This window comes from Mycteria americana, chromosome 3, assembly GCF_035582795.1.
Source record: "Mycteria americana isolate JAX WOST 10 ecotype Jacksonville Zoo and Gardens chromosome 3, USCA_MyAme_1.0, whole genome shotgun sequence".
Lineage (NCBI taxonomy): Eukaryota > Metazoa > Chordata > Aves > Ciconiiformes > Ciconiidae > Mycteria > Mycteria americana.
Window position 1 is genome coordinate 79601908 of NC_134367.1, and position 15793 is coordinate 79617700.

At 43.6% G+C, this 15793-nt stretch overlaps 1 protein-coding gene across 1 annotated transcript in view; it reads right to left on the minus strand.

Moving 5' to 3' along the window:
* The window catches only part of RPS6KA2 (ribosomal protein S6 kinase A2), a 179542-nt gene that overhangs the window by 75053 nt on the left and 88696 nt on the right, over positions 1-15793 (minus strand). Inside the window, exons 4-5 of the mRNA XM_075499116.1 lie at positions 2145-2225; positions 1247-1326 (exon numbers count right to left, since the gene is read on the minus strand). Of these exons, the coding sequence (XP_075355231.1) occupies positions 1247-1326; positions 2145-2225 (161 nt within the window). The remainder of the gene's footprint in view (positions 1-1246; positions 1327-2144; positions 2226-15793) is intronic.

The following is a 15793-nucleotide window of genomic DNA, read 5'->3' on the forward strand; positions in this document are numbered from 1 at the left end:
CTCGACGGTGTAATTAACCTGTTGCTAATGTCTTCTCCCATTAGCAAACAAGCCTTGAGAGCAAATACCTGGGCTCCCAAGCTGTGGCGCACACAGCAGCCTGCAGCATGTCACTGAACCAGGAATCAGGAAAAAAAAAGCTAGAGAACTTTTGAATGAAAGTACTGTTTTCACAGCTTTTTTAGTCCACCAGTAACTCCCCAAATCAAGAAGAGCGAACACGGCTTCCTCTCTAGATGGCATTTGAAAGGTCCCTATTTTATCTTTAAAGGTCGTGTGTTAGGTGATTGCTGACACCCTTGTCCCCACAGCCTGGGAAGAGACCGGGGCTGGGGACATCTTGTTGGCGGCAGAGAACACCGGGGCGCAGACAAGCCCCCGTGGGTGGCAGGGCTGCCTCGCTGGAGCCTCCCATCCTGCCCGCAGGGCTCTCTCAGGCTAAACGCAGGAGGATGCGCTGCTTCAAGCAATGCAGACGGCTGGCTTGAAGAGGCATTAGGAGACGCAGGCAAGCGCTAAATGAACCTAGAAAACCTGCGGCTGCTGCTCTCCACGGGCATTAGCGAGACTCAAGTTTGGACCGTTTCCTGGCTGCCTTTGTATCCAGCAGCAGCACCTCCCCAGGGCAGAAGCTGTGGAGGGATGGGAGCCCAGGGAGGTGATGGAAGCAGCAGCTGTCCCCAGGCAGGCAGGAGGAGAGCCAGCGAGGGGGGTGACAGCCAACCTCCCAGCCCTGGGGCAGCGCACGGCCTCCAACCTGCTCCCAGCAGACGGCTCTTTCCCCGCTCGCCGGCTGATGCCCCTCTGCCTGCACGCTTGCTGCAGGGGTCGGCCCCTGACCTACGGCCATCTCTTCTTTCTGCTGGCAGAGGTTGTGATTTTCCAGCAGTTCTCTGCCCATGTCCTGGGCAAAATGTATTGAGGATTGATTTCTCAGATTGTTTCTCATCACATCCAAGATGTATTTTGTGAGCAATGAGTCTGGGGCTATTTTGCTATGGGAATAGCTTAGCAGTGGTGCAGTTTTCTCCAACAGTGATGCTTACATGCTATCGATTGCAGTACCTATGGCATAATTAAAATATAAATATTAAGAACACACTTAAAGATGCAACATGATACAGCTCTATTACATATATATATAGCAGGACTATTCCCAAGGCCATTTTTCATTCCCACCAACTTCATCTGAGTTCTGGAAATCAGGACAGTCTTTAATTTCTAAAGTTAAAATCTATCAGCTTACCTCTTTGGAGAGTCTTGTGAAAAGGTCCCCTCCCCGCAGGAAATCTAGTATTAGATACAACTTGCCCTCTGTTTGAAACGCTGCATTGGAAAAGTATGGAGATGTTGGAAGTCTGAATCAAGATAAAGTCTCCAAAGAATTAATCTTGTTGACTAGCAGTGCATCATTCATGCCATTAGCTTCCCTGTCATTTCAGCACTTTGAGAACAGAAAAATTTAATTTCTCTATAGAACTAAGCAATCAAGCTTAGAGTATGTGAAAAAATGGTATCAGCTGAGAGACAACGATGCATTACTAATATATTCTTTTCCATGCTAAGCACCTATGAACTAATATTGCTTTCCATTGCACAAGACACCAGGAGTCACTGAGGGCTAGGCGTAGAGAGAAGCCCCCAGGTTTGTGTGAGGGGAGAGCCTGCACGATCCCAAATGTCCTCAGAAGACCCTTTACAGTAATAATGGGGCTCCTCAGGGAGCTGGCGAGGCAGAGGAAGGCAGCTCCAGCGAGACACCACATTCATATACATACATACACAAATTTGGACTGGTTCTGACTATTAAAAATAGTTTTTATTTAGATTCTCTGGTTTTCTAAATGATACCTGGCAGCAGGTGAGGGGGTTGGCAGATGTATACTCAACAGCTACCCCACCAGCAAAATCTATCACATTAGACTTTATGACAAATGTATTGTGATAGAGAAATTACTAAAACCTACTTATACAGAAATTCTCCTTTAGCATAAATGAAGAATTTCACACAGGTAGCCTCTACGATTTTGTTAGAGACAGAGTTGTAAGTAGGCAGGGGGTATCTGGATGAAATTATAACACATCTAGTTACAATTCCCCAACCAATTTAAGGACAAACATAAATTATATTTTATTATAGTTACCATAATGAAGCTTGACTATGAAAGGATGATTCACTTCTGCCAAAATATCTCTCTCCATTTTTGATCGCACCCGATCCCGAACTATAAAGAAAGAACAATAAGAACAGCGACATATTAAGAGGCAGCATGGTCACTGGATACAGTACTGGAACGAGGTTCAGGCAATTTGGATTCTGTTTCTCACTCTGCTGATGGCTTGTGGCATGACCTTTGGCAAATCACGCCACTCTCTGGTGTCCCCTTTTTCTGCCTGTCTTGGCTATGCAAAGAGTAAGCTCTTCAGGAAGGCACCCTGTCTTCCTCTGTAGAGAACTGCCCTAACTGAAAGGACTACAGTATTACAAACAACAGGAATGTGATTATGCTTTGCAAAAGAGAATGGTAATGTGAAAATTAAAACTATATAAAATTAATAGCTTTGTCTCATTTAAGATTAAATGGAATGTACCAGCCCCAGAGCTTGTCGGGTTAACCTTGTGCAAATTAACTTTTTGTATTGTGCTGATGCTAGCAGCGTTTATAAGACATCACTGAATAGCACTCTCTGGAAGTGATTTATATAAAATAGTTTTAGCTTCCAATAAACCACCCAAACACTCGGTAATAAAGAAAAAAGGCTGATTAAAAATAGTAAAAAACTATTTTTATGTGTAGAGATAAATTATTGTGTGATAGCAGTGAGAAAAATACTTTTTGTGGTTGAGATGAATAGAGAGTAAGAGAAAAAATAGTTACAGAGGTGAAGTGGGTTCAAACTAATCAAAACTGACGCTGAAGATTTCATTGCAAAAACATTTAGCAGATTGTTCAGACATTGAGGAGGATTCAAGTCCCCACATTATCAGTTCTTGATCTTACAGATTCATTTTTCAGTCAATCAGTTTTACTAATTCCATAATGAAAGCATTGAAATTTTCTTCTTTCTCTGTGTAACACAATGCTAATATGCTTTTCAGCTGAAAGCATCTACAGGGAATGTTATGAGACTATTTTAGGTAGTAAAGCCCGAGATCTCAGTGAGATTCTGTCATCACCTGCATGTGTCATGGATCTGCTGAGAAGCTGAGTATTCTCAGCACCCAAGTAATGAACATGCCATAATGAAACCAAGTGTTCTGTTGCTGTACTTCAAAAACCGATGCACAGAACTAGGTCCGAAACAGCTGATCTGAAAACCTTAAATAGGAGTGGAGGGACACTTAGATTTCTTGCTATTTTTATGCTTTACTTAGGTCAATAACAATGTAAGCTTCAGTAGCTCACTCAACCTAAGCTACCTTGCAGCTAAAAATCAAAACAAAAGGAATCTCAGAATATTAATCTTGTCGCATGATTAAAAATCACACATCATACCCTCACAAAATGTTTAGCCTACGTGAAGGCAGAGTATTTCTCATGCTGTAGATCAGCGATGCTCCCAGGCAGGAATTCTTGTTGGACAGGTAGGCATTGCTGAACACTCTACGTGGGGTATTTCCCATTAATTTCCCATTAAGCTTAGTTAGATAGCCTAATAAAGTGTCTCTCTGCACTCACACTGCACAGGCATGAGAACAGGCTGGCGGAACGGCAGTGCACCCTCCTGTCCCCGTCATTTCAACCTCCGAACAGGTAAAGACACGTCCGTGCGGCCAGGCGCTTTGCCGGCGCCGCCTGCGCTGCGCCCTGCTCGCTGCTTACAGGCTGTGGACCTGTCAGGCTGCCGCGTCACCTTCCTCCCCACACGTATACAGCATGCCTGGAGACACAGGGACATTAAAGAAAAGGCTATGTCCATCACAGAAAACACCTCATTCTCTGGAGCCATGGCCCCGTAACCGCTCCGAACCTAGTCTCCTCCAAAGCTGCTCTAATCACCGCCTTCACAGCGGCTGCCAAAAAAGATAACTGGAACCTGTAATCAGGATTACAGCTTTGCACATGAGTTGGTGACCTGCCCTGCCTGTCTTCCAGCACCAAATTACTGCCTGATTTAAACGCTCTGAGGGCAGGAGGTACATAGGCCCAGATTTTTATGCAGTCCTACCACCAAAGAACCTATTAATAATATTCTCTAGAAAGGCAAATCCACTTGCTTTCTCCCACTTTATTTTTCTTACCCTATTACTTCCATACGGCTGGGCCATGCCAGATTTTAACCTCCAAAGTAGCATCCTAGAGACATCTACCTGCTTGCACTAGCTTACGTACTACGGGGCACTGTCAGAGTTAGTTACTGTACCATATGCTGCACATCCACTGTCATGATATTTAATGCAAGGTTAAATCCCTTCTCCTTTGTGGTTTATTATCAATTCTGTCATAGCAGGAGGGAGGATTTATTTTCTCTTATCCCAGTTACACCTAGGAATTCCCCTGCTCTTCCACCCTCTTGTATTTTTGGGACTGGGGCAACATGGGTCTGATACGCATAAGGAAGAAGCTTAAGAAGAGACGGCAATTTGACATAACATTTCAACAGCATGAGGCTCTGGCTCAGTCTGACTCCTCTGTCATCTTCTGGGTACGGTGAGTTGGAAAGTGCCTTTCTTCTGCACTTTGGAATTTTTTTGCAGTATTCAGTGGTCCCAGTCTGCTCTGCTGAGGGAGTCTCCCTTCTAGTTCTTGTATCCTGGCAGTCAGATAATTAGATTAATTTGCTCAAGCATGACCTGAATTAGTCCTGGCTGCTTATTCAGCCTGCTAGATCCTGGCTACGGAGGGACTCCTCCAGCAGTATAGGGAGAGATGGACAGAGTCTGAATAGCTGCTGCAGTGCCAGGGAGGATGAGGCCTGAACATTAAAGATATTTTCTTCTACGCAGGTGACCAAGCAAACGTGTGTGTCTTTGCTTAGTCTCATTTGGGGATCAGGGAACATGTACCACCATGAATTCCTCCACTCCTATCCAAAATGACTGGATCTCTGACAAGGTGCTATTTCTGTGGTTTCCTTTCTGAGTGAATCCCTTTTCTCTGATGGTCTTATCAAAGAGCTGCAAAACCAGCACTGGAGCTCAGTAGCCTCAGGGAAGACGACCGAGAGGTTCAGTTCAGCACTGCTCAGCACAGGGCTGGGCTCTCTCCACACAGGTACCTGCCTGGTGCTGCAGAACAGCCTCTCCTTCTGCCCATCCCTTAGTAATGACAAGGGGTGTACACCAAAGGCACGGAGAAAAGTGCAAATAACTCAGCTCCCCATCCTCACTCATTTTGACCACTTGCAGGGGTCTCAGTGCAGCACGCAGAGCAGGGAGCGCAGGCGGCTTGGGCAAGTAATGCTTACCCCAGACGTTGACCTCTGTCATTAAAATGCTCACTGGAAATAGTGCTCATCTGCTAAACTCTTGCCCCTTCTACCCAGCATTGAATTTGGTTTGAAGGGTAGGGTTTGCCACTTATCTTTAAATTATACATCCGTCGGAGGCAGAGGACATAACCTGGAGCAATGAGCACAAAGTCGTGAAGATTGTTTGCGTGATCTTGGACAAATTAGCTATCCCTGAAATAATCCCTGGTGTCACGAGACAGAAAAGACCAGACTGGTGGAGCCTGTAACAGTGGAGGAAGCACCTGCTACCCTGAAATAAAAACAGTTCCCATTTCCAGGTATTAATGTGATATGAAAGAGAAGTGGAGGCATCTGAGGGATACATGCAAATAAATAGAGCTTATCCACTTCTGTCTGTCTAGCTCTGAACATCAAAGAGAAGGATGTTACTGCTTACTTTATTTAACACGGAATGCTTAAGGAGAGGGTTTTATTTAAGGTATGAATTTTACTCCTTGGGCTGTTTTAATTTTAATAACCATGAATTACAGAAGGGAAAGGGCAAAAGGGAAGAGTATATTCAGAGCATCTTCCAAGGAGAGAAAAAAAAGTTCCTTCTCAATAACGGACTAGCTGTTTCTGAGTAAGAAAATAAAACCGTAATCCTGCTTCCCTCTCTGAAGCTCTCATGATATCAACTTTGGCTGAGATTAAATATAGAAATATAAATTAAATTTCAGCCAATGAACTTCTTGTCCATATATCACACTTAAAAACTAAGAGTCAGTGCATCTCTAAGCTATGTACACTGTGAAGTAATGATGATCTAGGGACATCCCTTGACGTACATGCAATGACATCGTATCGGTTCAGCAGGATGTTGAGACAACCCAATGAGAACTTTAATTAGTGAAACTATGGCCTACAGGAGCTGTAAAGGGGGAGTTTATAAAAGAGACGCTAATTTATTCAGTGTAATACTGATTAAAATTTATAGCTAATTCACCATAAGGGGAAAATAACTTGTTGTATATCTAGTGACTGGATAGCTGAGCTGAAGTCACAGCTCTGTGAAGTTAAACACCGTTCAGCCACTGGTTTCAGTGGAGCCCGAGTATTGCTTCTGGGATGTCTTTAGCCAAAGAATAACTTCCAACCATTTTCATTTAACACTACCCTTCTCACTGCTGCCCAAAGTAATTTTTAGTTCTACTAGAAGAAAATTATCCTGAAGCTATCTTCTAAATTTGTGTGTAATACTTCGCTGGCGTTTTCTCTGTCTTCAGACTTACCTGGAGTAAAATTTGATGTTTTTACTTCAAGAGAAGTAATTTTCAATTTAACTTGCAGTGCAGTTTTTGTTTTTGCATACAGATTTGGTGTTACAAGGCATGACAGTTTTACCTACAGCCTTGTACAAGCTAACACATGCATCAAATTTAAATTGGTATTAATTCAATTTTCACGTGTCAAATAAAAATGAAATAGCTTTTTCTTTTGCCCTCCTCCCTGGGCTGAAACCCCCCTGGTGCCCCACATGCGTCCCACACCACGCTTCCCTTGGTGCCAGATGGATCCTGGCAGGGCACGGACACTTTAAGTTAGTGCTCCCGTGACTGACACCATTTTCCACTTAGGGCTTTCCTCTTTAAAAGGTTTTTGTAAAGAAAAATCCAGCAAGGGAGGGTGTATTACAGACATCTTAATGGACTGCCTTAGCTGAGGGCACTGAGCTGCAAGTCAGACTTGATAAACGGCAAAATCCTCAATGCAGTGAAACCTGTCCTGGGCTCACCCACGGGAAGAACCATGGCGTGGTGCATCAGGGCTAAGAGACAGGAACCGATACGTACGTCTACGAGGAAGACCAGTGCGGAGCAAGGGAGCGCGCCTGCCTCTACCCTGCCTATTCTGGGGATCAGCAACGGTGCAGGGAGCCGGGCTTTGGCTGCCCCTGCAGATGGTGCGGAGACGTATGGGGTAAATTCCAGCCTCCTCCACAGCTGCTGAACTTGGGTGTTGCTCTCACCTGTGTCGGTCAACAGCACAGGGACCCCGAGTCTCATGGGTGAAATGTTTTCTGTACACGTTAGCTGAGGTCCAGCACAATTCTGCTTTGGCTCATGACCACAGTCGTTTGCCTGTTCATGCGTTGTGAACAGATGCTCCAATACACTTCTAGAAATAATTAAATGACTTCTAGCCTAAATCTTGTTTTAAAAGGGGGATGGAGATAGATTTTGTGAGCTCTGCAAAGCATCTAAAGCTGAAGACGGTTCTACTGCTCTTCAATGGCACTAGAGTGATAACTTATTTTTTGTAAGTTGGTATTAGGTGCATAGATCCTTTTATAACTCTAGTCCCAGTGTGAATACCTGCTGGCTGCCTTGAGGCACAGGAGCCTGGTTTCTCCCCAGAGTCCTCCAGAGGTGGCTCAGGGCAGGACCTGGTGCTCTGGTTGCCTCTCTGAGTGGGCCAGTCTCTCTCCACTGATTTTGGAGGCAACCTTCTTGGTGTCACCAGGCTGAAACTGGCATTTGAAAGCCTTTTTTTTTTTTTTTTTAACTAGGAATGCATTGCCAGACGATGGGTTTGGTGCCTCAGTGACTTGTCCTTATGGCCTTTTGTCCTTTTTGACAATTTTACCTGAAGTGCTGCTTAATCCCTTAGACTTGCAACACCACGGAGAGAAAACCCCCCTGCGTGTCTGACACCAGCAACTGCCCCTTACAGAAAGCTGTTCTTGCAGGAAGATACACACAGAAAATACACGAATAATGTGAAAGGTTTCACAATCTGCCCAGAGATGTTTGGCAAAAAGCATCATTGATTATAAATGATTTGCCTGTCCCTACCTTTTAAAATGACCTTTCAGTAAGAAATATCCCTGCTCAGCCAGGAGCGGAGCACTAATTAATTAACAAAGCAAGAACAGAGGGAGTTAGAAACTAAGTTAATTAAATCACCATCGAAAAATATTGGTAGCTGGAGAAATAAATCAGTGAATAGAAGGATGGATTTAAATTTCATCCATTATACTCCTCACTTCCCTACAACTCAGCACCGTGCCTCATGTGGAACAAAAGCAAAATATAACTCGGACTCAGGAACACACAACTCAATTTCAAATTCTTCACGTAGCACTGGAACATACGAGTGATATAGAAAATGGAATATATACATAAAACTATGTGTAACATCCTTTTCAATTCTATTTCTGTTATTTTCATCTGTTTTTAATGCTGGCTGTTGTAGACAAAAACAGAGAGCTAGATTCTAATTTCAAATCCATACTGCGTACGTCTGGAAGACAAAGTACGTGTGGTTACTAATTACCCGAGATATGGAGAAACACAGGCTTTCCAACAAAGATCATAATCTAGCTTCAATGGCTCTGCTTGGAAATACTACTTGCATTTCTGTGTTTCTGCTCCACACAGTATTATACTCAAATCTTCTAAAGAGCAGCCTTTCATGTTGTACCTTATCAGCGGAGCATTATTACAACACAAAGAAAAACAGAAAAGTGTCCTGTTGACACCTGAATACATAAGTATACCAGTAATGTCATGTAGGGATTTTATGCGCGTTTGTTTTGAAATGCATGTAATTTCATGAAGGTTATTTTTCTAGAAGAAAGATCCTCTGTGCCCCCAAATATGGAACCTTTTAGAGATGGGGAAAGAGCCATTAAAAACATAGCTTTACCACTCAGCCCTGCCGCTGCTGCGGCAACAGAAAAAACAGATTTACAGAGCAGGAGACGCTCCTTTGTAGAAGGGCACTCTGAAAAATCAATACCAACGGAGACTGGTTTTTAGGAGTCCAGAGTCTGGAGGAGGTCATTTTATCTCCCTCTCCCCTCCTTTTTTTTTCTCCCCTTTTACATGAAACAACACATTTGGCTTTAAAGAAATCAAAGACTTCCCTTTGGTTTGTTTTTTGTTTTTTAAAGTAGCTTGGATGCTTCAGTGTTGAGATCTGGAATGACAGATGTCTCTAAATTGATCCTAAACTTTTAATATCGAGCTTCCATTTATATTATTTATCACCTACTCATTATTCTCTCAAAATGTTTGGAAAAGTTAATTAAATCTCACAATATCCTTCTGAAGTACCTCTGCTCAATTTTCCAGCAAGGAGAATGAAAGGCCAGGTTGGTGAAGTCTAATGCTACCAAAAAAAAAAAAAATCACATGGGAGTTGCCAGGAGCAAGCACAGGTTTCTAGGACGTACTAACTCTGCTGGAAACAAATCCCCCGCGTTTTCCTGACACCCTTGCCGGGCGAGGAGCAGCCTGCAGAGGCTGCAGCAGGTCTGAGCTCTGCGGGTGCTGCTCAGTGGGCTCCCTCTGGCCCGGCAGAGCCTCTGGCGGCTGCGACCTCCCGCTTTTCCCCCCCGGGACACCAACTTGGATCTCTCTCCCTCGTCAAAAAATCCCACAGACGCTGCAGGAGCTTAAGTGTGTTTCAGATTTTTGGCTCAAATTAGCCAGTGGCTTCAACCCCGTCATTAGAGAAGTACTGACCGACAGGCCAGTGGGATGATCATATAAACCTCATGTCCTTATGCAGAGGTGAAATTTCAATTTTTGTGTATTTTTAAGCAGAACTGGACCTACTGAATATACACAGATGTTCTTGTGCACGGCTCCCAGGTGAATCCATTTCCCTCCCAAGGTCTGTGAGCTGCAGACGTGCAATGATATCCAATAAGCCAAATGCTGTGGTGATGTACAACACCAACAAAATCAGAGTTACACCCCTTACAATCGCACAAATCGGTTCTAACTAACGTCATTAAAAACAAACTGAATAAACAGCTTGATGACGAGCGGAGAAAGCTGCCATTTGCTAGCATGGAACTTCCTCCAAAAAGCCAAAACCTGCAGCTGGAAATACATCTGTCCACGACTTATGCAAAACTGAAAGCCTTCAACACCTATGCATAGCTGCACCTGGGCCATCTTTTTTTTTTTTATCTAAAGCAGGTCTTTTATTTAAATTTATTTGTCTTAGTGGATGCGATATTCTGTCAAATGAAGTGATATATTTGTTTCTTGAATTCTACTGTAACATACTCCTATTTTTTATTATATTTGCTTCAGTTGAACAGATGTATAATTATTATTATTATCATTATTACTATTGCAGGCAATAGCAACAATTTCAATATTAACTCTTACTGACAGGCAATAATTACCTATGCTCTAGGAATAGGCGTAATTTCAAAATTACACACAAATAAGAGGACTGGCCTTAGCATTCATAGGTTCCAGTAAACACCATCCATCAGTAGCTCTGGAAATTATGATTTCCTCTTTCTGAAGGGAGAAACTGGTGGCTCCCTTCTCTTTGAAGGGAGAAACTGGTGGCTGTTTCATATAGTTTTGCAATACAGAAAAGTTGTTTAAAAGAGTTATGACAGAGTTGGCTTTTTTTCCCCCTCACAAAATAGATATTTAAAATTTAGTTCCAACCTACAAGAATCCAACAGAGAGAAGATATACAAGCACATATAGTCCTCAATGCTACTCTTAAATACAGTCCAAAGGGGGTTGAGTTTTCTCCATCAAACTTCTCTGGTATCTCCTGTCGGACTCTAATTCCCTCGTAGCCATTGCCCTGCTGCGGCGCTGGCAAACCCGCATGCAGCTGCACAGGAGACGCAGCACCAAGCCTCCTGTTTCCTACCCGTGGGGCATTTCAATAGTAAATGAGCGTTCGCCCTGTGTTTGCTATTGCGATGTTACCGAGCCAACAGGCACAGAGAAGAAATTGTTTTTCTCTTGTCCTTCTTGAGATGGCAAGGATCCAGACGTCCAGGAACTGCTGGGTCTCTCAGGGCAACGAGTTTTCCTGCTTGCCTTTTAAGCTTGAAGCCCAGTGTGGTTTAATCAACTGTTGTTGCTCTTTGCCCTTAAAACACACCTGCTTTGTGGGTCTTAGAGGCAGGGCTGAATAAAGTTTGTGGATTACTTTACTCTGGAAGTGTGAAAACTGTCTGTGCCTTGGTATTCACCACAAATATGTTCTGCAGTGTATCATCAAAGGCAAAAATATGGCTTTTATGATTGAAAAGTATTGGGAGTGACCACTGGCTCAGCGGGGAAAATGCAAAGACGTTCCCTCTTGTGCCAGTCTTCTACAGAAAAAATATTGCTCCCTTTATTTAATCTCTCTGGGCCTACAAAGCCAGTTGTCCTGAAAGGGAAGTTTCTTCTCCTTCAGGATCTTTGAGCAACTACTAAATCACTTGCAAAGCCTGGCAGAGCTGGAAGGGGTGAGGATGGTGCTGGAGCTCCCCAGGGAGCTCCTTGGGACACTAACTCAGGGCAAAGTGCCCCTGCATGAGAGTAATTTAAAGTCCACCCGAGTCCCTTCTATTTTGTTATAGGAGCCCTAGTATTTTGTCTAACGGCACGGTATGGAATGTTCTGCCTGGCCCAGTTGGGATGTTTATGGACAAGACCAACAATCTTTTATATAATATTAAGTGAGAATTCCTGGAAGGAGTGGAAATGTGATATTATCCCTCTGTGGAGAATGTATGTACTGGGATGCTGTCATTTGCCACCAGGGCAGTTTTGCTCAGAAGCGGAACTAATCCTGGTAAATGTTTTCTGTAGAGCTGCTTGAAACTTGTAATTTTGGACATTTTCAAAGATGCTTTTGCTGTGGCTTTTGTTCTGAATTGGAACAAAAAGCCTAAATTCAGCAAGTTTTGTCAAAATTAAATTGCAAAAAATTGTTTTGGGTGCATCAAAGTACTGTTTTGTTAAGGGCTTTAATTTATTTTTGATCCATTATTTCTTAAACACTAATTATAATGTACAACTATAAAATAAATTTTAAAAATATATACAATCAAACCAAAGCATTCTGCTGAAATGCTTACTATCAGTGTTTTTTCAAGTGAAATTTCACTCAACAGTCCACAGGAACATGTTGGATAGACACTCTGCCAGAAAAGGTACTCTGAATCTTTTCTTTATCAATCATAATGCACATTCAGAAGAAGATGGAATAATTAAAAGGAGGATTTATGGGTGCTTCAGGAAAAATATGTTCACTGAGCCCACCAGGAATTTTAAAACAAAAAGCCCAACCCCATATCTTCCCAACGTAGGGTAATCATACAAAACTATGAAGTAACGTTTTTGTGATTGGCCTAATTGGAGAGCGGTTTGACACCTTAATTCTCATACTGGGTAACGCAAGGCTGTGGCTGGACAGTGAGAGGTGCATTTCTGAGAAGGGAGGGTTTGCACGGATCGATCATGGAGCATGAGGCAAATGTTAACATTCACCCCGAGCTACGCAGCGGACCTGGACACGACTGCACTAGGCTGACTTCTCACTCTAAACACTTCTTCCATTAGGCTGCTGGGATGTGGTAAACACAGAGCCAATCCAATCTGACCTGCTCTAACAAATTGTTTTGGGTGACCATTTTAGTTACTAAATTCCAAATATTTTGGTTTGTATAATGAGTAACTAGTATATTTAAGGCATCACTGAGGAAGCTGGGATAGTGGCTTATCATCCAAAACCAAGGTTTTAGGAGATATGAAGCCCTGAGACAGCTTCTATTTGTAAACCTCGTCCTGCATGGTTTATCAGGTTGCCTGCAACCCAGCCCCCTGAGCTACTTGCATGTAAAATAGACTGGAATTTACAACTCAAATTTACAAGAAAATTGCGGCATTTAATATCAACATTCAGGCAAACCAAACCTTTGCTTTGCCCAGGCCCTGACATGCTACGCAAGCATGCTTAATATAGCTCCGTTGATAAGTTTGCCTCATAAAAATAAATGAGCATCTGCGAGACGGCTGTCTGTCACTGAAGAAGCCTCCAGTCCCATCAGCAAGTAGGGTGTGAAGTCAAGGCAAGGTTATTTCCTAAATTAGCGCATAAGGAAAAGCCTGGTCTCGTGTCATTACCGAAACACTGACTAAAGCTTTGCAACCAGCAAGCCTTGGCCACACAAACAAGAAAAAAAGGCCGACCTAGCATTTTCTCCTGCGAGGAGAGAAACACAGTGCTCAAACAATTGCAAATTATTTTTCAGCCTGGACTCCACTACCATATAGGGAGCCTCATGGAAGATACGACTAAGTTCAGAGAGTCTCTGGGTGAAATCATGGCCCTAAAACAGCCAGTAGTAAAACCGCTGTTGACATTAATAGGATCTCACCATCTACATCTCGGTCCCTGTATACAGTTCTGAAAATATACATAGCTGCTTGAACTCTAAAAGAATACCTAACTGAAGAGGAAATCTTCCTTTTTCCTATGTCACTGGGTAACTGCCAAGAGCTAAACACAAACTGTACTAAGCAATGACTAAAGGGAGACAGGAGGAGAGCAGATAAATATTTAAAGGATATAAACATGAAGGACAGAGAAGAATTATTTATCAAAATAAAAGGAAAGAAAGGAATATAAATAGGAGGAGGTAAGTGAAACAGAAAAAGAGGAAATGTAGGCTGTGTCGGGCACACCAAACCCCTATGGAGCAGAGTGAAGGGTTGGGATTGGAGCCTCATTACTTGACACATTTTAAAACAAAACTGAACAGGAAAAGTTAAATAATGATTTAGTAAGAAACCAGCCTGCCCTGGCTGCAGGAGAATGAGACTGCATCTTTCACTATGTGCTACTGTGCTGCAGTGACTCCACCTCAATAAATTACACTTTTTAAAAAAAGTCTAGATTTCACTACTATGCACAAGTGTTTGGGAGACTGACTGAAACAGAGCAGTCATTTGTACCAGGATTAATGCTTGTAACATGATGTTAGAATATTCCAGCAAAGTGAAAAAAAAAATCAGAAACTAAAACTTCGTGTTGGGAAGGGACTTTAAAACCCTGTGAAGAATAACCATAAGCAGTTTAGCTTCCACACAGTGCTTTTAATTCTGAGATCTCAAATAGCCTTACCAAGAGCCTTGGATCACTACAGCTCTTACCCTGTAGGTGATAGCTGGAGGTGAGAGGGGTAATGCACCTCCTCCGGGGCCACCCAGCACAGCGGCCACCAGCCCTGTGCCAGCCCTGCCAGTGACTGCTCAGCAAATCGTACTCCTCCCATGCAGACTGCAAACTTTCAGGCTTCCTCAAAGCTTTGCTTTGGAAGTTGCTTGCTTTGTTCTGCTCGTGAAAAAGTGCTCTCAAACCCTCTCACGTGATAAACTCTCTAAAGCAAACTAAAAAACAAGCGTGTCATAACAGCATGGCAGGATTTCTGCATATTTCTAATGAAGATGCATGAAGGAGTCCTCTGACACTGGCCAATCTCATGCAGCAAAGTCAGCTCTTACCCTCATGAGCATCTCCCTTTTTGCTCCATCAGTCTTAGCTGTAAAACCACGCTTCAAATCCCTTCCATCCCCACCCTGGCAGCAGGGCTGAACAGCCTTGCTCCTGCCATTTCCCATTTCTTCCAAGGCAAGCCACCAAGCACCCGCTCTGCCGGCGCTGGAGCTGAGCAGCCCTCTTCCCTCGTAGCCCCCTCTCAGGTCCAAAGCAGAAAGGGGCAGGAGGAGAGGGGATGCTCTGGAGAAGCTGGCAGTTAGCTATTGCCTCCTTCCCAAAGTTGCAGAGAAGACTAGCTCTGGCCCTGTCTCACTCCTGCCGCAAAGCTCAGCCTTCCCCTTGAAAAGACACCTGGAGCAAGTGCAGCCCACGATCCACGACCCTCTCTCTTCCTAGCTCTCCACTTCTCCACTTGCAGTTTTGCCCTTCCTATTGCCTTTCTCTCAGCTCCACACACCAGATCACGTTTCCAAGCCCACCACTGCCCCTGATGCTTGGCTCGGAGGGTGGTAGCTTTCCACTGCCCCAGAAAGCTGCCTTCGGGAATCTGGAGGGCACCAGCTCACCGGGGGACAGCTGAGGGGCTTCTGGAAAATGGGGGTATCCAGATTTCAGTAGGTTGGAAAGTCAGCTAAATGAAAGCTGTGCATTTAGTGTGACTGCCTAGGAAGAGCCTCTTGGCTTTCTTGGCACCGAGGTCAAAGCGTGCTGTTCAAGAAGCTGTCTTCTGCGTAAAAGGCTGCCCCGGGGGCTCGCTGGAGCTGCAGAGCAAAGCCGCTGGCTATTTTCCTAACAAAGCAAGAGAGAGGCGGCACAAGCTAGAGGCCCATCCTTCCCCCTTTATGGGGAAGTATTCTAGGAGACAGAGGTAGGTGGTAAAGGCGACCCAAACGTGGGGAACACCATATAAAAACAAAAACATAAAATAGTCTTTCTAAATGTACTTTTGAAAATATTTCTTATGATAACATGCCAGGGTCAAGTTAGTACCTGCCTCTATTTACATCCTACCCAGATGTATGACATTAATATTTTACATTGTATAGCTTACTGTATCCATAATGAAAACAAAATTGAA